At 31.7% G+C, this 24,610-nt stretch overlaps 1 protein-coding gene across 1 annotated transcript in view; it reads left to right on the top strand.

Annotated features, from left to right (window-relative positions):
- LOC106460336 (UPF0668 protein C10orf76 homolog) overlaps window positions 1-24,610 on the top strand; it is a 59,761-nt gene that overhangs the window by 32,286 nt on the left and 2,865 nt on the right. The window contains exons 5-12 of the mRNA XM_022387034.1: window positions 1,671-1,751; window positions 6,574-6,681; window positions 10,476-10,568; window positions 13,115-13,189; window positions 14,021-14,107; window positions 18,264-18,320; window positions 18,698-18,741; window positions 23,621-23,681. Of these exons, the coding sequence (XP_022242742.1) occupies window positions 1,671-1,751; window positions 6,574-6,681; window positions 10,476-10,568; window positions 13,115-13,189; window positions 14,021-14,107; window positions 18,264-18,320; window positions 18,698-18,741; window positions 23,621-23,681 (606 nt within the window). The remainder of the gene's footprint in view (window positions 1-1,670; window positions 1,752-6,573; window positions 6,682-10,475; window positions 10,569-13,114; window positions 13,190-14,020; window positions 14,108-18,263; window positions 18,321-18,697; window positions 18,742-23,620; window positions 23,682-24,610) is intronic.

Raw genomic sequence — 24,610 nt, 5'->3', positions numbered from 1 at the left:
TAATATTAAGAATATATGATCTAGTTGTTAAAGAAAGAAAAAATAAATAAATAAAAAATAAAGGAAAATATATCTGTCAGAAGTGGAGAAAACTGTACAACATGAAGTACTGATTACAAATCATTATTTAATATTGTAATTTTTATCCATTCAACAAGTATGTTTTATTGTAAAATGTACGTCTTACACCCAGATAAGTGCCTAGAAGAAATTTTAATTGACAATAAAAAATATATATATTTTTTACCATTATAACTTGTAATATTGTGAAATAAATATGAATCAACATCATGACATAAATATTGAATGTAATTAACATCTTTTCTTAAGCTGTTTTGTTGTTAATTTAAGTAATCTTTTTGAAACAAAGGAACTTGGTATTTGTACTAGCATATGTTTTCATTAATATAATTTTATAGGTTGGTAATATAAAACTGTAGAGATGTTTTTATTATTGCAAAATTGGGATTTCAGTTGTCTAAAAACATTGTATGAGTAACATACAGCGATTAGTTATTTAAAGTGTAACATTCAGTATATGAATCATCAAACCAACTTTAAAATGTTGTTAGACAAAAGAAATTATAATTAGGCCATATTGAGTTGGAATGGTGCTGTATGAGTGAACAGATTTAATGGGACTTTGGATTAGTGTAACAGACTAGTTTATAAGAAAGATTTTAAATAAGTTATAGAAAAAAGTAAGACATTCATTTTTTTTTTCAAAGAAAATTATTATAACATGTATCTATAAACACCGGACATGACTGAGAATATGACTGATATTTTTTGTGATTTCGTAGTCAAAGTTTTAGATATTTTGTGGTGCATTTATTTAGTGTGGGAATTACCCTATATAACTTAGTGCCTATATTGATATCAGATAGTTTCAACAAAATATGGAGGTTAAATATAAGTATTATACAATTAATTTTTTTTTCTGATATCAGATATTTAGATTTTAAAATTTAATTTATATTAAAGCTCTAAGAGTGATAGATCTTATTTAAAATGAAAAATTCAGTCTAAATGGTGCTCATGTAATAAACAAAAACAAGGCATTATAACTATAGTTTTTTTAATTTGACTTATGAGATTGTACAAACATAATTTTTTAAATTAATGTATGGAGTTTTGCAACATCTTTTATTCACAATAACCTCAAAACACCATACATATAACTTACACTCCACCAATAAATGTAGCTTAGTCTCATTCTTTTGATTTGCCTTTGTCAAGGGTTATTTATGAGGGATAAAATTCTCTGAATAACTGAGTGACAAGTGGTAAATCGAATGACATATTGGGCTTCACATTTATTAATTTGTTTTCTTAATCTTTAACTCATACACATTAAATAATAGCAGCATGCAGTATAACAGGAACATACTACCATAATTCTTGTGTAAACAATAATTATTATGTAAAAGGTTTTGCAACCTGTACTGCTTTATGTATCACATAAGAAGCAGTAAACATCATGTGACAGAAGATATATCACTGAACTGTCATAAGTGTGATTGGAGAACACAACTACCCGATGTCATGATAATCAAATAAAGTTGTTTAAATATGATCATTCTTGATCTTATTTGTTATGTTTATGATTTGTGCAGTACATATCAGATACTATGTGTCTTAGTTGTGAATAATAATGACTGCTTTACTAGGATCCTGTCAACAACTTGTTCTACCACAGTGTCTGTGCTTTGAAGGCTGATCATCAAATTCGCATAGTTAATGCACTTCAGGTGAGCTTTATTTAAGTGGGATCTTGGGAAATTTTTATGCCTTGTCATTTGAAATTACATTTCTGTTAGTTGCAAAGTCGTTTAGAACAGCTTTTTTTGAAGAAAATTAACAAAATAGGAATGGTTCTTTTCCAAAATTGATGAGTTTGTTACTATTCACAAAAGTCAAGAATGGATGCCAAAATAATTCAGATAAATTAGTGATTGATCTGTATACAGTACGTAACATAATCTCAAAACATCTTGGGATAGAAATAAGAAACACTTTGAATAAAAATAAATTAAAACTAGGAGGTCATTATCATTTTTGAAAAGTGATGTGCTTATGTAAATTTATAATTATTAGGGTATATGTTACATTATTATGCATTCTTTAGTTGCTTGCATGTGTAGAACATATTAGATATTTTTGCATTCAAGTTGAAGTTATGCTGCAAAAATACAATTGTAATTTTTTTTCTAGAGATAGCCCCTTAACAAATTTGTGTTGAATAAAAGGAAAAGTAACACATTTAGACCTCTGGCAGTCTGTTGGGCATGCTTCCAATTCTTGCCCCTCCTTGTGGATCATTTTGTTATAATCCATTCCAACAACTATATGGTTGTTTCCTATGTCAACTGCTATGAGGGTAACCTATCCAGTACCCTTTACTTTCAAATCCTGTACCTTCTTTATTGGGCCATTTCTCAATGGGTTTGTCTTATTGCCTGCCATGTATCAGACACTATGAACCTAGCAGATAGCCTTTCTCAGATGAACCATGTTCTCTGTTGGAAACTCCACTCATTGATGTCTTGCTACCCCTTTCAATTACAAGGTTCCTTTCTTTTGGTCTCCTGTTCCCTATCTCTCAACCCTGGCTGTCTATGCTATCAGCCAGGACTGGTCTCACCTTTCCTTTATGCATACCTACCTCTCCTTCTTTTATCTTGGGCTCTGGTCTTGGTTCACAACTTTCCTTATTATGTCCTATTGGTGGCACCCCTCTGGCTGGCTCAACCTACATTTTCCCTTCTGCACCATCTGAAAACCAAGCCGTCTCTTTCCCTACCACTATACCCTCTTTCTTACTTCAACCTCACACTTCTTTAATAATGGCTGGAGATGGCTTGAATGGATAATGAAGAAAAATTTTAATATAAGTTTAACATAACGTTTTTCTTCATTACCCATTCAAGCCGTCTCCAGCCATTCTTAGTCTCAAAGTGGGTTTCTCGTCATCGAATTTGAACTCGCACTTCTTTGTTCCAGCAAGGGATTTTTTTCCCTCCTACTTCACATTTTGGATGGTCCAGTCCCTCAACAACAGAACTGGACTCCCATATTATGTAGTCTTATTCCTTTCTCATTCCCGTTGCCCTTCCTATTTGTCCATCTACCTGATAGGTGGTACATCTTTCAATATTGGTCCATCTATTGTCACCTTCCTCCTTGCTGACGTACCATCGACTATCTCTCATCTTTCTTTGCTTGTCTGTTCGACTGTGTATCAACTGTCTCCACCATTGCCAGTTATCTTGTGGACTTGTAAACAACATTTTGTCTTTCTCGTTACTGTAGGAGGTTTCCTCCCCATTTCTCTCCACCTTGTTCTATTTCTTCCTTCATCATAGACCCCTTGCCCCACTTCTATGCCTGACTGAGACCTGACAGTCATTCTATTTGCCCTTAACCATGAACATTTTAAGTTGTTTGCAATCTACAACCTATTCCACATTCTCTCAAGACAAATTTCAGTTACTTCTCACTTGTGATTGCCATCATTCAAATAGTTATGCTATTGTTTTTCCCTTACCCTCTCCTATTACGTTTATATTCTTGTGTATCCTAATTAGTTCTTCTTCCCTAAGACATTGGCTGGTCAGGAAGGTTACCACTCTTTGTCTTCTAATTCTCTTTCTCACCTCTATGGTTGTTTGGACATGGACAGGCTATTGTGCCCTGTTTGTGCCTTTCATTGATACTTATCTCATACCTTGAACTTTCTAAGTTCCCATTACTGACTCTTCATTCCTTGGGATTTTTTCTTCCTTCATTGAAATTACTCTTTTAACTCTTACAGGTTGGATTCAGATTCTATGTTTAATCTACTCCTCATTGAGGGTGGATGCTCTTGTTCTGTTCTTAATCCTTAACATCAGATTCATCACTTCATTCATTATCTTGTCATTCATTTCCAACAGCCACTGGACAAGTTCTTTCAAGCAGGCAAGTGGACTACTATTCACATCTTTGTCACCCACTATCTTCACCACATGCCTCTGCCATTCTACAGTCTACCCACTGTTGCTTTTCTGGTGTGTATCTTTCCTTTTTTTTCACAACACTCGCTTATAGGATACTGCCAAGTGGCTGGTGATGCCTCCCAGGGTGTACTTTTTTCCCCAAATTTTGGAGGATAACACAAAGCACTCATACCATCTGCCTTGGCTCTATATATATATGCCCATTGTGAGTTCATCATTAGTATAAATAGGGAGAAGGCCTTGCTCAAGAGTTGTGGGTGTCAAGAAGCAGTGACTGTCCCCTCAAATACCACCATGATCATCCAGTTGCCAAAATTACACTCCAAACCAATAAAAAAAAATACTGCCATAATTTATTATGGCTTGCAAATGGTTCATTGAAAGTTTCGTGGAGGTAGGTTACCAAATTCAGCTGCATCCACTGACCGAGAATTCTTCAAAGATAGATTCATCAGTAAAAATGGTATATCCCAAAAGACCAGAGGGTATGATAACCTTTGTAATAACACTGGTGTAAATGTACAATATTGCTTGAAGTGAGGAGTAACTTCCATCTAGCTATTCTGTCATTAGTCCAGACTATGAAGATAACTTTTGATGGTATTGGGGCACACTTACACCTGCCTCGCAATAGTAGTGACCATTTGAGATGTCATTTTTCAATTTTCTCCATGCAACATGAAAAGCCCATTTGATTAGTTTTGGAAACCTGAGCCATACAAAAACTGCTCTTTTCTGATGTGACTGCAACTGCATTGTCAGTTGTCACCCTATTCAATGGACAGAAGTATTGCAAGTGACCTGGTGATTTCTTGCCGACGTTGATTGCCTTCCCAACATTCAAATGTGCAACCTCATGGAACTATGGTTAATTTTTGGGATCCTTTCATTCATGGCATGACTTTTTTTATTTATGGCCTTTACAAGGCTCTAACTATATTTCTGGGTCTGTATTTACTTATTGGTAGATTACAAATATTCACAGTTTTCTATCAGTGGTTTGAACTATACTGTTACATGTAAAGCTGTGTAATACTATATATTAATTAATGAAAAAAAACTAAAACTTTTGTCACCTTACATAACAATTGTTGAATGTAATATTACACTTTACTTGAAATATACCCATTCTATTTTCATGGTGTTCTGAAAGGTAGTATCAGACTTCCCAGTTGGCTTGTATGATGTCCAGTTTTATTACAAAAGTAAGAATTCAGACTAATTTCATAGCTTCAGTCTCGTTGCACTTGGAGATGAGAACTAAGTATCATGATAGATTTTATGATAACTTTCATTTATGAGAAATGTAACCAAACAGAAAAATTTTTGTAAAATATTTCTGAGCTCAGACTTCTGTGACTACTCAAATAAGAACATTTTGGATATATCCAACATTGCTATATTTTTAAATGCCTGCTAAAGTAGCTTTAGATTATTCTTATAATTCTGCAATTTTTTAAGATTTTACAAAGAGTCTTAAGCTTTGCCTAATGTTATCAATATATTTGTTTCTTTAATGCCTTTTGGGAAGGGGTAGGCTCATTATTTATTTTACACTGTTGCACCTTTATAGTATTGAGTTTTACTAAACTGAGTCAGAATCTGAATTTCTTTTGTAAAGCTGTGTGGGAAAAGTAATTATTCTGTTATAATCTACATATATGTAACTATGTACCTCACTTTTCCATACTTTGTATTTCACATTCACAAAATGTTTTTTAACTTTCCAAGTTCTAACTTGGAATATTGTAAGTCTGTTTGAGGTCATATGATAAATTCAACCTGAGATGTTACTCCTTGTAGACTGGTGAAGGATCTTATCTGCTGTTTCCTTGGATAATTGCATTGTATTGTGTTTTGCCTGGTGTGTAGAGGATTGTTTTCAGATTGTCACATGAAGCAGAGATAATTCTGCATTCCATTTTATGTTTCATAATTGGTCAGCTACAGAAAGTTTATTGTGAATACTGTTTGGCAATTTTCAGAAGAGATTCATACTGACTTTTGAGGAAAGTAGTTTGTTTCTGATTTTAAAACTGCCAAGACTCAGTGATGAAGTCCAGGCCTTGTTCATGTATTCTTTGTCCGACTGTTCATTGTGTATGCTACAGTTCATTTAATTTTAATATTTTCCTCACTTCACAATGCACAGTTCACCACTATCCTGATCAACTTCTCCTCCATTTTTTTTTCCCAAACTTCAACACAATATCTCATTTCACCTTTAACAAATTGCTTGAAATAGTAGATCCATAGATCTGTCATTTTTGAAGAGATTAAATACCTGTATGTTAGGTTCAGTATTGTTCCATATAACAGAAACACATTAACAAATAATTTCCTGTCTTTAATGTTGTAAGTGTGTAAAATAACATCTAAACTATTAAGATATAGTTAGATGTATGTTTTTTACAAAGACAATGTTATAACGAAAATAAATTTTAAACATTTATAGATAATAAAAAATATACTTCAGAATCTAATTTAAAAGGTTCTAATTGAATGGGACAGTTTCTAATGATATGTTATGCTTGTTATCACTTCATTAATAAATTACTGTTTTACTTCTGTACAGACTCTTTGTGCATTGGTGAGAGGTGTTTACAAGAAAACTCATGGAGATTTTGGCTTTGATGTCATCAACCTATTAGTGGGCTTTGATGTTGCAGAGTCCCAGATGCAGGTATTTGTGATATTTATTTGAAGTTTTGAATAGCAAAAAACAGACAATATGTAATTTTAAATGAGTTATATAAGTAGTATTTCAATTAATACCTTGTATGTTGTAATCCATCTGGTCTGATTAGCTCTGATATTGAGCGAAAAGCTCATTAGCATTAGCCTACAACAAACAGGGAACACATGTAAATGGAATGTAATAATACATATCTTACTGGAAACCCATAAATGATAATGTAATAAAAATATCAATGTCAGTGTGATGTAACATCACATGTATTATATATACTATCAGAAATGCCACCCTACTGGTGACTGTTTGTGCTAGTAATTATTAATTGTAGTATTTATACCTTATTGAAAAAAAGGTATAAAATGTGAACATTTTTTAAAAAGGATTTTTCATCGAAGTACTGCATGGGAAAAGTGTTTGGATTGTGCTGATATAAACTGTAATGTTTTTATGTTAAAAGTGATACCCTTTATTGAAAAAAATAACAGTTTTTTATAAACTCCATTTTTATTACTATTTTCACAAATTACATCAATAAAGATATAATCAAACTCTCATGTACAAGCCTAGTGAAAGTCATGTTATTGTTGTGAGGAGAGTACTTTTATTTAAAATTGTGTTTTGTGATAAAGAAATGGTTGTTGCACATAGCATAGTTATTTTTCTAATTGTCTGACTCTTGAATACCCAAAGTGGGAATTTTTTTATGGATTTTTTTTATGGTACCATTCAATAGATTGCACTACATTGTGTTTATTATTTTGGTCACATACATAGATAGATAGATAGATACACACATGCATGCTACATCCATTAAAGTAAGATTACCAGTGTTACTGTCATCACTCCCATTATAAGTATTCCCAGTACAACTGTCAGGTAATATCACCCCTATTATAGATATTACCAATGTTACTGTCATATAATACAGCCCCCCTAAAAAGGGCCATTTATCTTGTAAGTCTACACGATTCTTATTTGGTTTTACTTCATTTCACTGGAATAGTTTATTTAAAACAATCAACAAACTGTATAAGAATGTAAATATTAGCAACAGCCCAAACAGGAACTTGATTGGTGGTTCTGCCTTTCTTTTCCTCATTCACTCATCTCGAGGTTTACCTTCTGCCTAACATCATCATCATGTGTGTCAACAACTACACATGCTCCTGCTCTGACAACTAAACAGCTTCTTTCCAGCTCTCCCACTTGAGACAGCACCTGCCACATTTTCATGCACCTCAAAAAGCGTGCTTTAATAACTCATTAAGCCCAGAGGCTAGCTCTCATTCAAACTCGTGTGGCCTTTACAATTTTTCTTGTGGGTGAGGAGAAACAAAAGATTCTGAACATCCTGGGTTATCTTTCAAGCCTCAAAGATCCTTTTGAGGCTTGAAAGATATTAAACCTAAATTCCTGCCATAAATTTTGGATTGTCATATAATATTACAAGTATTATAAATATTATCAGTCTTAGTGTGATAAAATAACACACTTACTACATTGTATAAAATCTCCCTTTCAACAAGAATAAACTTTAAAGATTTAATATTAGTTTTTGTAAATTTTGAATCACTAGAAAGTGTAAACAGTTTTCCTTCTATTGTCAAGTTTGACAAATATTTTGCGAGGAATTCTGAAACTTTTAATTCCTTTTATCAGTTTAGTTTTATTTTATTTTACTAATTTTTTAAATATCAAGTCATTCTTTGTTTCTGTTCATATTGTGTATATACACAAGATACTTAACTTTAACACTAGCTAGAAAAATGCTTCTTCATTTATTATCAATAATGTTGATTGTCAGAGTTAGAATTTTTAATTAATAGAACATAGTTTAGAGTATGTTTATTGATTTTATAAAATAAAACTAATGATAAGAGCAAGTTATTTTTCTCTGGTATTTTTCAAACTTGCGACAGTATTTTGTGGATTGATAAAACATATTGAATGCATAAGGTGAAGATCTTGCATATCAGATTGATTAAAACCCTATCAAATCACTTGCTCTGCTAGTATTGGAGAAAACACGATGCAGTTCAGACATTATGTTGACATGGAATACCCTTTGTGTTGACTATATTTAAATTATATTAGGAATGGATCATTTGAATTTGTAAAGTGGTACAATATACATGTTTAAAACATTTTGTTTTTAAGTGAATATCTGTCCATTAATTGTACTATTTCAACAGTTGTTTCTCACACAAAGGACTGGATATGGCCTAGTTGTTAGTGTGTTGGGTTGTGAACTGAGGGGCCTAGGATTCAGTGTGTGATGCTGCCAAACACACTATGCAACTTCAAATGTAGATATGTTACAAAAGTGATGGTTAATTTCCACTGTTAGGTTTATAGAAGCAGACTAAGGTCTTTTGGGGATGGGTTGTTAGTCAGTAGTTCAAAATTGAGGATGGCTATACTCGAACCATAAGGGTCTCTGACTTTTCTGTCTAGCCTGATTCTATTCAAGTTGAAAATTTCAATTCATTCAGACAAATTTATTACAAACTGGATGAAATGATTCAAATAAATGTTTTCAATTAAACATTAAAACAAAAAATATGGAACTTCTTTTTTTATTCAAAGCATGTGTAAAACATGTTGACAGGAATAATGATTAAATCATTGAATGTATGAAAGGGATATATGAATCATTATACCCATTTTCAGAACATCACAGGAAAAAAATGTTTTCACCTGATTTAAATTACACCTTCCTTTACAAAAACAAAAGCAATGATTTTCTTTTAATCACTTTCCTTGATTCAGAGTATTGAGTTTGTAGAAAGAAAGAAAGTGATAAAAGTGCACCAAAAGGCAGTGTTTATGTATGCTGAAGTCTGAATTCATCTTATAAATTATTGAAAGGGCACATATAGGTGTAGATGTTGAAAATAAATGCTTATTATTGGCTGTTAGTTGTCAAAAAACAGTTATTTTTATGAATGTACACTGACTGTTAAAATATAGTAAAAAATTGGGAACTACAAACAGATTACATATAAAACATTTAAAGAAACTAGAAAAAGTCAGGGAAACTATTTTCAACAAAACTAGGAATTTACGTTAGCTATGTGCACATGAAATATTATTTTTGTGATTTTTAAGAATTGTTTCAACATTCAAACATGTGAACATATATAGTGCATATTATACAATGTAAGTCGGTATTAGGTGTAATATCGGTGAAATTCTGTCTCTTCTTGTATTACACTTCATGAAAAAAATAAAGTTTGTTTGTTAAGTCAAAAATAATTTTGAAAACACTGTCTAATGGAGGAAGTTGTCATTTATGGTAAACATTGTATTTTGTACACGTGGCCTGCACACTCTTAACTATAAAATAATGGTTTTCTCTGAAAAAAGTTCAAGAAACTGAACTGTTTATATCAAATCATGCTGTGATCTTGATCCAGTGTGTACTCAGTAGTATGATTGTTTAAAGAAGCATGCTCACATAGTGGAATAAGGATAAGTTATATAGTCACTTGTTATCACTAAGCTTATTTTAAGTGCCTTTGCTGTAACATTTGTATATAAAAGCAATACAGTTCTCAATGTCGAGGGATTTGATTTTGCAATTTTATTATAAGAATTTTAACATGACCATGTGAAAAATAAACCATGCTAAACATGTCAGTAGCTCACAGTAAATATACAAGCTCTTAACTTTGGCGTGCCTGGCCAATATTTTTATGATATTGTGATATTATTTAAAAGTGTAGGTTTAAAAGAATTAAATTAAAATATTTCTAACTCTCTCTGATAATTCTTTGGTACAGGTGTTGATTGAATATTTAACCAAATTTCTGACAGGAGGGTATCCTGCTAGTCTGAAGTCTGTTGTTCTGAAATTTCTGTTGATTCTAGTCACAGTAAGTATGAAATAGAAAGGTACTTCATATTTGTTTATTTCTGTTCTCCCGAGTAATATGTTTCATTTCCTACTCATACATGTTGCTCTTCTTTTGTTGATTGCGACCTATATATATATATTGTAGCAGATACATGAAACAGCATGAGTGATACAGCTAGATGTTAGCTTGAGAACTTAGTGACAGTAATGAGGTACACCTCACCAATAAACAACATAACAACTACATCATTTACTTACATCAATTTCTTGTAGGGTATATTTCTACTTAGTATAGGTTTTAATACTAGAGTAAATTGAGAATAATGAGAATGTGTAAAGCTCTCATTTGCTTCACTACTGTTTGAATAACAACCTATAATAATAATGCCATGAGCAGAATATGTTTTCTTGTCTATGACTTTAACCACAGAATATGTTCAAAAATACTCAATAATAATGTTTTTGTTCACTTGACAAATCTGCTGCTTACTTACTTGTATGCTGAGTTTTTTACAGGTTTCAATAAGTTGTGTCTAATGAAAATGTTTATTTTTACTGTGTGTGAAGAATATTACTTTTATATACAAGTTTTCATCTTCATTTTAACTGTAGATGACAAATTTTTGTCGTAAACATCATTAATCCAATATCTTTGGTGACTGTTTGAGAAAGAAAATAATAATGCAAAGTTCTGGCTGCAGCACAGGTTCATAGTGTGTGTGGCATGTATTTAGGCTAGAATACAGGTGTACAGCAAGTATTTACTTCTTGTTTACTGTACAACTGTGTATCTTGTATTAAGACTACATTACAGATGTGTAGCATGTATTTAGGCTAGAATACAGGTGTACAGCAAGTATTTACTTCTTATTGCTGCAGAATTTTGTTTACAGTACAACTGTGTATCTTGTATTAAGACTACATTACAGGTGTGTAGCATGTATTTAGGCTAGAATACAGGTGTACAGCAAGTATTTACTTGTTTACAGTACAACTGTGTATCTTGTATTAAGACTACATTACAGGTGTGTAGCATGTATTTAGGCTAGAATACAGGTGTACAGCAAGTATTTACTTCTTATTGCTGCAGAATTTTGTTTACAGTACAACTGTGTATCTTGACTACATTACAGGTGTGTAGCATGTACTTACTGCAACTTATTAATATATGCAACATTTGTTAAATGATAGAATTGAATTTCTTTTTATCTTAGTAGTGTACAGCAGCTCATTTATGTACATTTTCATTACATATTAGTGGACTAAAAGACATCTAGCTAATAAAGTATTCCTATGTTAACTCTTTGACTACAGGTCTGGATGCATTGCACCCAGTACGTAACCACCAAAGTAACCATGAGAGTAGTCATATTATAACTTTTGATAATGTATGTATATCTCCACGAAATTTTGCAGATTATCAGTAAATGTTACAAGGTTTTCTTACACAAAACATCAGGTTTTTAATTAACTATTAAGATTTTTTAATTAAAGATTTAGTCATGAAGTTTTTCTTTGGAATGCTGGCTATGCAACATACAAAGTAATGTTGATTTTAAGATTAAAAATACTTTTCTTCTTCTGAAAATTGTGAAACTTGATCTCTATAACCTCTGAAGTAACTATAAAACGTTTCGTTTTAGAAAAACTTTATATTTCATCTGTTATTTTCTCTACCTTAATTCTATACAGGGTTGGTCGATTTGACTGACTTCATAATTACCATCTAAAATTAGGAAATAAATCTACATTACCCTTTTTTCATTCTAGACAACTGTTCATTTTAGACACTGTTTGATTAAATTGCACTATGTATATAATATAGCATAAATAACTTTGCTTATATGTTCCTGTCAAACCCAAACTTCTGGTTAAATATGTAGGTGTATATAACCAAATTATTGTTTTTGTATTATTATGTATTGATGGTTTTGTTTGTTTGTTTTTTTTTATCCCCACTGGTACACTGTAAATATATGTACACATAGCCCAGCACATATACATAAATGTTTTTGATAGATTATGAGTTCTTAAGTTGTATAGCACAGAAGTTTCTCTTGTAGTTTTAGTTAGATTTTGTAATTTATTTCAAGCTTCAAATAATTGTTTTATCTTACTATGTTACATATTAAATACCTATTTACTTTAATACAAAAATAAAAAACTAATAACATTCAGCTCTTTATTTAATATTTTTGCATAATATACATAAACTCTTCTTAAAATCTCACTTTAAGATAAACTATTGCTGATAAAAGTCACCAATAGTTTATCATGGAAAATTTAACAGGATTTGGATTTGTTTTAAGTTGTTAGCTCAATCCTTTTTTGCTAGTAAACATTGTCTCCAGGTTTGATTATAAACAGGTGAATAAAGCCTGTTTAAGCTTGCAAGATGAAACTCATTGATGTACAAAAATACCTCTTTTTTTTTTTAAACCCAACCTCTGCCAATTTTTTAATGATGGACATGTTTTTTTGGTTGTTATTAACAAACCAGAAACATATTCTAAATGATGTATAACTTAATGTGTAGATTAATTGTAATTTTGTCTTTTTATTTAGGCTACTGAAAACGTTAGTCAAAATACTCTTCTCGAGTACCTAATGATGAATAGTGTCTTTGAAGCCATAATACAAGTAAGAGAAGTTCTAATTCTGTTTCGACTATTTTCTTAATGTGGCTATAACTCTAGAACTGTACTACTAGTGATGATTTGTATTGCTCAGTCTTTTCAAAACTAATTTTGAGTTGCTGAATTAATTTCTGCTTACAGCCCAGACATTATAATTTCTGTGTAGAGCCCAAATGTCATATTTATTGGGTTTTTTTTGACAGCCCAGGCATAGTAATTGTGTTGTTGTTCTTACAGCCCAGGCATAGTAATTGTGTTGTTGTTCTTACAGCCCAGTCATAATAATTGTTTTGTTGTTCTTATAGCCCAGTCATAATAATTGTTTTGTTGTTCTTATAGCCCAGTCATAATAATTGTTTTGTTGTTCTTACAGCCCAGTCATAATAATTGTTTTGTTGTTCTTACAGCCCAGTCATAATAATTGTTTTGTGTTCTTACAGCCCAGTCATAATAATTGTTTTGTTGTTCTTACAGCCCAGTCATAATAATTATTTTGTTTTTACTTAGAGTGCAAATGTCATAATGTTTGTTTAGCATATAACCCAGATACCATAATGTCACTTTGCTTACAGTTCAAACTTAAATGCTATATTTTTTAGAACCCCACGCATCCAGACATTATATTTTTTTTAATCTTGTATACAGTACAGACCTCATAACTTTCTGTTTTGCTTAAAGTGCAGATGTCATAATTTTTTGTTTTGCATAGATCCCAGACATCATATTATTTCAGTCAGTTGTGACTTTTGTGTGAAGGGTTGATTACATGTTTTACAGTATTTTAGTTCCATTGTTACTCACAATGTTTTTATATGCCCCTAATTCTTGTTTTCAGCTCTTGACTGACCCTCAAACCAGACTTATTCATGGTTATGATGCCATTCTTCTCTTAACCATATTAGTTAACTACAGGAAATATGAGGTTAGAAATCCTATTGAAATATTTCTTGAAACCTTAAGTCTTCACATTTGATTTATTACTTTTTTGTATCACATAGTAAATTTTATTTTAAGTTTTTTAGGCTCAGAATTATAAAGCAAAAAATTATTTGTTTGCAATGTAAATAATAATTACAATATCTTATGATCACACATGAATGTGCAACATGATTAAATTGCTTATGTTAATGTTTTGTATAATTTGTACCTATATTTATATGTTTTATCAAACCAGTTTCTTAAGTAGAAATTTTTTAAAATTAGAAGAACTTCATTATTGGTGAATTACCTAGTTACATAAATTTTTATTAGATTTAAGGTTTAATTGATTATTTTATTCAAACTCAAAACTAATATAATTATGAAACTCTTCCGGTTAAGCATACTTTTTCATATAAACAATGGTCTAACAATGAGATTTGACTTTGTTTCACTTAGTAACCTGTAAGTTATTGGGACTTGCCCATGGGAAATTATAGGAAATGCTATTATTTGAGATATGCTTCACAGAAGAAAAAGGGTTAGAAAATACTTAATGTTTCTAAACTGCTTAAGATTTTACAAAAAAATTCAGTCTTTTATTTTACATAATGTAATGAAAGTTTGATGATTAATAAAGGTGATTAAAAACATTTCAAATCCATCTTTTGTCTGACTCTGGTTACTGACTAGAAATTTTCTTGTTCAGAACCAGAACTTGTCAGCAGGACTAGATCAGTAGCAGCCAAAGGTACACATGAAACGTCATTTATGTAGAGCAGAAAAAACTTATAACAGTAGTGTAAAATCCTTAAAGTTAACAGAACAATGTCTGAAAATATGAGTTTGACTGACAGACACATAACTTTTTAAGAGAATAATCCACAATATTTCATGGTCTAGTTTTTGAAAACTCTTATTAATTTTAAAGTCTGAAAGAAACAGGTTATTATTCTTTAGAGTAAAAGTGGAACATTTCAGCTTTCCTATTCAAAAACTTCCTAATCTCAGTTTGAAAACAAAATGCTAAATTTATACAAAATCCTTTTACATTTACAAAATTATCTGAAGTAATAACAGTGTAAAAGTATTACACAACCAGTTTGTGTGGATGTGTTGATCTAAACCATAATGTTGAATAATGTTCTCAGCAAATCATAAGCAAGCTTTAAAAATGTGTATAAGATAAACCCCAATAAACATACGAAAGCGAGGAAAAGAAATAAAGGGTTTTATATCTGAAATGCTGTATTTCAATATTCCACATAGAAAACTGTTCTTGAGTAATTATAGAATAAATATATCATTTGAATTCATAAAGTCGATATTCTCTCTCTTAGGCCTCTGGTATAAACTTCCTAATTTTGAATTCAGTTTCAGACATAAGTTTCTTTGTTGGTTAACTCTCTCACTACATGCTTGGTCCCAGGGACAGATCTCACAACTATTTTGTGCTTGTTATAGTTTTCATACGATAACTTTTAATACAATATGCATGTCTTCACAACATTTTGCAGATTATCAGTAAAAAATAAAACATTATGAGGCTTTTGTATACAAAATATCAGATTTTTTTGTTACTTTTTAAGATTTTTTAAGTAATGATTTGCTCATGTATTTTCTCTTTTTGAATGTTGACTGTCCAACATACAAAATAATTTTAATTTTAAGATTAAAAATACTTTTATGCATCAGAAAATTGTCAAATTGAACATGCAAAATCTTTATAACCTCCAGGTTATTATCAAACGTTGTTTTTTAGAAAAAAAATATTTTTTATCTGCTATCTTCACTACTGTATCTTTGTATGGGTTTTGTCAATTTGACCAACCTCGTTACCAAAATAAAAAAATTAGGAAATAGATATAAATTATGCTTTTTTCTTTCTACAATGATGACAGATTATAGCAAGAAACCACAAATGTTTAGTCTAAATAGCTTAAATCTCATAGTATTATACATCCATATATATATTATTTTTTTTTATCTTATTGGCATTTTGACTGTGTCTGACTAACATTACAAAGTTGCAATGATGAGGCGTATAGCACTCATTACTGTATCCAATAGTATAAAACTGGCCTTTACAAATGACCTGTCTTGGCTTTGTTCTAGTGGACAGAATTTTGTAAATTACAGTCACATTTCAGTTATAATACATCTGTATATGTGTTATTCCTATTTAAAAATAGTTCTTAAATTTCAGTTATTTTTCTTAAAACATAGAACAGCAAATGAAGAATATAGAAAACAGTGATCTCTTCTACTTACGAAGTTTACACTTGCTTGCCATAATTTGCTAAACCTTGTCAAGTTTTGCATGTGGAGGATGTAAAACAAAATATTTTTTTTAGGTTTTATATATGCATTTTGAAATAACAAAAAATCATAAATTACTATATCAATACCACAGAATTCCCCTATACTGTATCAGGCTTAGGAACTAAGCTGTATCTGGGTCTAAAAAAATGATATTTTGAGCTCCATTATCTCTTATATTTCTGCTTCAATTCTACCATGAAAAGGAAGGTTTTCTCATATAAATACTTTGCAAAGGCTGAGAAAACCATGTGGGAGACATTCTAAGCTTTCAATGGGTTATACACATGTCTTAGAGCGAAGTAGGTGTGTGTAAATAAGTATTTCCAAAATAGGAAGAAGTGGGTGAGGCCACCTTGGTTGATTCTCTGAATATAATAATATCTCAGAAAATAGAAAAGGTAGGAAGTTCTTATTTTATATTCTAGCTTCTCAACATCAGTAATTTGAGTTTCTAATTCGTAAGAAACTATCGACTTTGTCTTTGGACAAACATCTAATTTGAACCAAAGGTGCATTCAACATACCATGTGACACATAAAAATCGATATTTAGGATTTCTTTTTAATATTTAACTTAAGAAACTAATAACGTATAATATTAAAATTTTAATTATAATCTACAATTTGATATTAAACTTATTGACATACATTCATAAAAAAAGTAGTTCAATAAAATGTTTGTACGTCTACAAACGTGATGACATGTCCTTTGAACCCTGACCATAGGAAAAACCTATAGCAATAGGGTTAATATAAATGATAAATTTATTTGTATTTTAGCAATTCTAGGTTTAGAGGAAATGTATAAAATGTCTAGTTTTCCGAAAGATAAAAATGGAAATACTTGCATTTTATGACCTAAATGCTGAAAACAGATTTGTGAAGAATGGTTTGTATACCAGCTATTGTGGATATGTTAAGTTTGTCTTTAAGATTTGAGTAATATGCCAGATAGTGTAAACTCAGTTTTATGTGTTTTTTTTTGTAGTAATTAAACAAAATAATTTATTGTAGAAAATAAGATAAAACTTTTATGAATATCTACTACTTCATTGTGTTAATCATGGATGAGATTAAAAATCCACCATTTGAATTAAATGTATTTTTTGGCCTAAGCAAAATATTTTCTTTTTTTGCCATTGTGGATAATGGAAAAGATTGTGATGAAATAAATATAATGGAGATTGAACATCAAGCTTAGGCAACATCAACACCAATCTAGATAATTTAAGTGAGATAAACAACAGTTTTAGTATATACAACTGATATTGTGAACTAAACAATATGGTGCCCTAAATGGCATCAAACAACATTTTGAGTTAGAATTTATCAGACTCAACATTATATTATGAGTAATCAGATCATCATTTGTATTGTATTTGGATTTTACTAAAGATTGCATTTACAAACTATCATAATCAGACAATTTAAACAGTTATTTTTTATTGTTTCTATGGTCTTTTTTTTTGTAGATATATTATTGAGTAATACAAAAGATTTAAAAATCATGATTATTGTATAAATAGTTTGAAAATTTGCACTGTCCTCGTGTTATGTTACTTTTGGCTACTGAATTTTGTGATTTGGCTGCTGCTAATTTTCTGTCAGTAGCTAATCTGAACCCTAACAGCTATAAAAGTATTCTAGTTGACAAACATTTTGTTTTTTGGTCAAACTCTTCTGCTGAGATTTAAGAAGCTGTTGAGAGATTAAAATTACTATCTTATGAAACCTCAGCTTATTTATAAAAAACAATTAAAGATATACAGTTATAGACTGCATGATGCAGAATGTCTGTGCTTTGTTGCAGTTTGATTAAATGCAGTTTTTTTTTTCTAGACAGCCAATCCATACATTGTGAAGTTATCCATTGTAGATAATGAAGTAGCCCTGAATGTAAGTTAAAATTCAAATACCCATCAACTTATATTCTCCATTCACTGTATGTATAAGTATACATAAATATTTTACGTATTTGTATGTATTATAAGTATTTGTAACTAGCTCTAACAACATAGTATTTATAAATTTGATTTCATTTAATCAGTAGAAATTATAAAGACTATGTATGGAGATGTAATAACTGTGTTTTAAATATAAGAAAGTGGCCACGTTCATTACATAGTTTGCTTGCAGATTAAATCTCATGAAGATACATGTAATGAACAGTGATATATACTTAATTGTTGAAACTATTTCAAGTTTTTTTCAAATTTGGTTTCTACAAGAAATGCTTTCTGTTTTTTTATTTGTTTGTCTTTACAATATTTCAGGGGTACGGACAAGTGGTGTCAGTGGCACTGTCAGAATTCAACAGGTATTAATTTTTAACACTGCATACAAATAAATACTTTTTGTATTAATTATTTACTCTCTTTATACATGTAGCAGAGAATTAATGTGTAGAAACAGATAACAAACAATTATAACTACAGTGTGATTTAATCATTCAAGTAAAGGGAGGAAAGATTGTGGTTAGGGTTTCGTTAGAATGTTCCCCAAATAATTTTGTTTTCCTTTACAATTTTAAACATTTTTTTCAACACCAATGCTTAGCAATTTCAATAAAAATAGTTGACAACATCTAATAGATTAGCAGTTTTTAAGCAATAGCATTTTAAACTTGCCCAAACTGATGTATGTATGTTGATTTCTGAAACATCTGAAGTCATACTAACACATTTATTAGAAGACAGTGTAAATTAATTTAATAATGGCATTAGTAAACACTGGTTTTACAGGATTTTCCATCTACTTTTTGAAAAACATTTTTATCTCAATACTAGACTACCCGTTCTGTTTTTACTTTTTTTTTAATACAGATTAAATTTTCATCTTTTAACTATTTAAATTATTCAGTGTGTGTTTCACCAATACGAATATTGTTCAAATCAGAGGGAATCCGATTGAATTCATCACTGAACAAATTTTCCAAGCCAATATTTGGATCCTGATTTTAAATAAAGTTATTATTTTTGTAACAGATTGTTATTCTATAGTCAGTAGTTCATGAACTAAGATCAACAAGATTATCTAGAGTTGTTTGTGTTATCATCTATCCAAAAAAAAATCTTTAGTGTGTTCATGATTAAGAGCCACTGAATCTTGAGAAACGGAGCACTATTTAGGATTGGCTGATAGTTCTGATAGATATGAAAGTTCAGAGTCTGTATCAGAAGAAACATTGACACTTTCTTCTTTCCCATGATCTCAATCTTGTTGATGTACCACAATTAATTTAGAAGGGATGTCTTTTTACTTACTTAAAATTGCTTTATGTTTCCTGAGATGCTGTTTATCATCACGATAATTGCTAGCTGACTCCTTATTTACAGGTTTTCCTGGTTTTAAACTTACAAAACCTTTTTTGACTGCATCTTCTTCCACCTGCCCATGCCAGTTTTGAGTCAACTGTTAGTTGCTGGCCGAAACAGTCATGCCAGATGGGATTCAGGCACACTGCACAGCTAAGGCCTTTCACAGGAAGGTCCTGACGTTGGTCCAGGCTTGACTGAGCCATAGAAGGCCAGCCTCACCCAGTCCCGGTGCAGTACCATACTGTGTCAGACTTCAGCCTGACTAGACTCAGCCCTTGGAGCCAATCCATGTCCCATTGTTACAGATCCATTTTGCTCACTTCACTTACCTACATTATTCTGTCAACTAGAGATTGTTCACCTTGGAAACCTGATGTGGATATGGATACAGTCTGGCACAAAAATCACACTCTCTTCCTTGGATTTTCAAGGGCCAATGGGAGTGCTCTGGACACCGCATGAGTCACGGTGCTTTATGGATACAGCATTACTATCTCTGGGTGAGCCCATTCCAGGAAGCAAAGCCCTTAAAAAGAAAAGACAATTCTTCCCGGTACTCCCATCAATGTTTCCAAGTTCAGTTGCATTGCTATTTACATGTCAACATTCTTTGCAGCTGAACAAAGCAGTCCTTTATTGTTGTATTAAAAGACTTCCATCCTTTATATACTGTAACACAAAAGCCTTTAAACTCGAGTACAGCAGAATGAAAATATAAACTTCTGTCAGACAAATTGATCACTGAAAAGCTTGATAAAGTCTGCAAAGAGGTATGAGGTGTTGTAAAAATGGAACTTACGATAGACGCTGGATGCTGGATAACTGCTGAATTTTGGACTTCTGTACAAAACTGTGACCACCTATCTGTAAATAGCTTAGTACAGTGTTTCCCAACCTTTTTTGCTGCAGCATAATTCTCTATCTCTGCTTTGGCAGCAGAATGTAGGCTAGATACTCAAGCACCATCTATTTTCAGGGCTAGTTGAATTGGCAGGTGAGTTGTAACACACTCCTTAGCAGGTTCCACTTTCCATTGCCACCATTCTGTTAAAAATCGTGTCTTGTTAAAGGGTTAAAAGCCTAGCAGCCGATTGGCCCTCATGGGGAGACAGATTTGGTAGGGACACACAGCTGTATCATCTTCAACCACATGGAGCAGATTACCAAACACAGTTACTCCTGCACCTGAGCACCAAGGCTCAGACACCCACTGTGGAGTTTACAAGACATGAATTCTAAAGTACCTGAATGAGAAAATACTTGCATTCTAGCTTCGCACCACTGCATGCAGGAGAGCCACCACTGTGCATATTTTCATGAGACAAACTAGCAAAAAACCACATAGAAAAGAAGTAGTTCCTTATATAACAACTTCCAATATTTAGAAAAACCAGTGTGTTTTGTAATAATATGTTCCAACAATGGCTTTTATGTGATGTTGCTTAGCAAGAAAAGTATGTAGGTTATACATTTATATTAAAATAGGTTCAGAATACACACACTGACATAGTCATCTAGAATATATCAACCTAATAACCCAAGCTGGGCACTTTCACTGGTATATGTGTATATAAATAGATAGATAGATATTGACCATTTGTATCAAAAATAGCTTTTTTATACTGACCAGTATTTCTTTTTGCATAAATTGAACTCTCTTGCATGTGCTGCTTGAAACTTGGAAATCCTTTCTTTATCAAGAATAAACATTTTGACATCAGTATTTGAAATGCCACTGTGTTATTGAAGCTTGGTTACTAGTTGTATGTGTTAATAATTTTTGTTACCCACCTTGCATCTGAGTGTGTATAAATTGCTTAGTCTTGATCAGAGAGTTCTTGTTGATATGTAATAAACTAAACAATCTGAATTTCGGTAACATCAGACAAAGTGCTTTGGAGAGTTACATGTTTGACATGTATAAAATTTGTTAAAGGGGGCAGTACAATTACTTTAATAATGGAGAAAACAGCAATTCAGTTCTCCTTAGTGTTGTCTGAGGAGATATGACTGTAGCAAGCAACTAAAAGATCTTCCAGTTCATCACCTTTATTGATATATTTTTGCAACGTGTACACCTTAGCACCGCCAACTCACCCCTTTTTTGCAAAAGTTCTGGACTAAATTACATTTTGTAATATAGAACTATGTATGCCTCATCAATTGTCTCATTTAGTACTATCAAAATTTGCCAAATTTCGTTAACATTCACTTACAAAAGTTATAGAATGAAATCTATAACAAGCACAAAAGGGTTACAAGGTCGGTCCATGGGATCGAGCCCGTGTTGAAAGAGTTAAGGCAATGATTTTCGGTGACAAGAGAGTAGCCAAAATAGTGGATAATCCCACTGGAATATTGGCTAACAATAACTTTTGATTTAATAATTAGTATTTTGGATACAACATATGACATGGACCTTCACATGATATCCTTAAACAAAAGAAAAACTTGTGAGTTCATGAAAACAGTATGACAAGCATATATCTATAAAAGATTGGTATCCAAACCACTGTGCCATGTATGGCTTCTAGCATCTGATGCTTTGCAATTCGAAACGATGGCAGGTTCATGTGTTGGGCAGAATAACAGCTGCCATTTGGTGTTGACAAAAAATAAAATTGTACATGAAGCACAGAATATGAATTTTAACAGACAGATTGCAAATGAATGAATTTTTCATGACACAGTAAAGTAAAGTAAAGGCCATGACATCTCGTTTGTTGACTAGCTAAACGAAGTTGCCCTGATAGTATCATCATTCGTTTTTTTTGCTACACAATTTTCATGTATGTTCAGGAACACGCTTTCTTGTAAATTGTGAATGAGTAATTTCTTTGTCATCTATATATTACCTTTTACTCACCCATGACATTAGTTGAATGTTCTATGGTGTTAATGTGAATTCCATGGCTGTCTTAATGGAATTTTTGGGTTACATCTCACAACCTTTTATTATCAATCACAGAACCACTTTATATACATCAAAAGCCTTGCTGTATGTTTTAGTCAACTTTTTTTTTACATACCCATTAATTTCCTCCTAAGGCAACAAGCATGCAACTTTCTTTGCGTGGGATGTCTTGCAGAAGCAGGAAGAAATGCTTTCAATTTTGTCAGTCTGATTACTAAATATGTATCTTGTTTCCACATTTTATTTTCCACTTGTGCACTACAAGAATCCATAAGATAAATAGGGTAAACAGTAGCATATGATTCATATATTGCCTTACATGTGAATTTCACAATCTTATTATATCTCTCAATATCTTTCATGCTTTTATTTGTATCAGATTGCAACTAAGCACTAGGAAAATTACTCTTTATGAGCACTCAAGTTCAAATAATGTTGTAGGCTACCCTAAATGATCTTTTTTTTATCACCATATAATAATATATGTAGCTTAAATTACTTCAATACATATTATGTACCCTTCCAAAGAGGCATGTAATTTTTGATGGGTATTACTTGTTTTCATAGCTATTGTTTTAAAAAATTAGAAATGGCATTTGATAAAAAAATGTGGATATAGGGATTTTAATCACTAACGTTTTTATTCCACTCATTTATTAACCAATAAATGTCCCAGCAGATTCAAAGAAATAAACACATAGACATTCAAAAATATACACTTTCTTGTAAAAGGGGTGTTAAAGGTTAAGAGTAAATTTTATATTGGTATTTTTTTAATATATCATTACAATTATTTATTAATTCCAGTAGCACAGTATAAATGTTACACCAATATTGAAAAAACAACATACTATCACTTTGCCTAGAAAGTTAATAATTTTGTAGAATGCAAAGCTTCTTAATGGTTAGGAAAACTGCAGCTTATGTTAACATTGAAGAGTAAAATTTATTTCAAAACATTTCAGGAAATTTTCTCAAGAAGAAGAAGAACCTCAAGGTGGATTCCTGACCACTCTCACCAGTATGGTAAGCACATGTATATGTACACAAAAGTAAGACAGACTTCAATTTTGTGTTCACAGTGTATTTTCTACCTCTCTCAACAGTTTGTTAAGTATAGGAATGCTCATAGAAGTAAAGCATACTGTTACGTATCTGCTTGTCTGTTAATTTCTGGTAGAAATTCTTTCTGAGAAACTTCAGCGATACAAGTTCTTTCATGGTTAAACCAGTTTATTTTCTTCAATACAAACTTTTAGCATACAGTAATTTCACAATCTTGATAACAAAACACACACTAACTTGAAACAGAATCGTAATAACCTGGAACTCTCTTCATTCAGTCATCCCGCAGGCTTTCTCTGCCAAGCTTATGTACTAAAAAAAGAGGGCGTCTCAAATGCACTAGGAAATTCATGATCTTTCAAGAAATTTCACGTATGCTACCAGCGCCAAACATGCCACAAACATCACGTGACTTCCGCTGTCTTAACACTGCCCCCTCCTTAGTATTGTTCCTCCCAAACAATAACCACTTACAGTAACCCAATAGATAATTAACAATAATTTAATTAAATGTACAGAATTTACAAACACAAAATTAAAATACAACAAAGTCTCTTAATTTTACAGGACGTTTCTTCTTTCGTACTGGTCTCCATCTCATTGGCTTCTGCTTCACATGGTATTCATCTGCTCCATCAGGAAATGTCCCATTATCGGTAGCAGTCACATTACTGGTAGTAACTTCATTAACGGCTTCACTGTTTTCCCTGTCAAAACCGGGTAGTGTTTCTTCTTCGACAGTGGCTTTTTCAGGTGAGACGTCTTCAGCAGCATCATTTGTTCTGTTGTTCATTTCATTCCAACTGAAATGTCCTGGACCGTGATAACCCCAAAGCCTTTTGGCATGCACCACCTTCGGCTTACCTCGCTGACCACATTTTATTCGGAAA

The sequence above is a fragment of the Limulus polyphemus genome, unplaced genomic scaffold (genome assembly GCF_000517525.1).
Source record: "Limulus polyphemus unplaced genomic scaffold, Limulus_polyphemus-2.1.2 Scaffold755, whole genome shotgun sequence".
NCBI lineage: Eukaryota > Metazoa > Arthropoda > Merostomata > Xiphosura > Limulidae > Limulus > Limulus polyphemus.
Note: the sequence above shows the minus strand (reverse complement) of the source record. Positions and strands in the feature narration are given on the sequence as shown.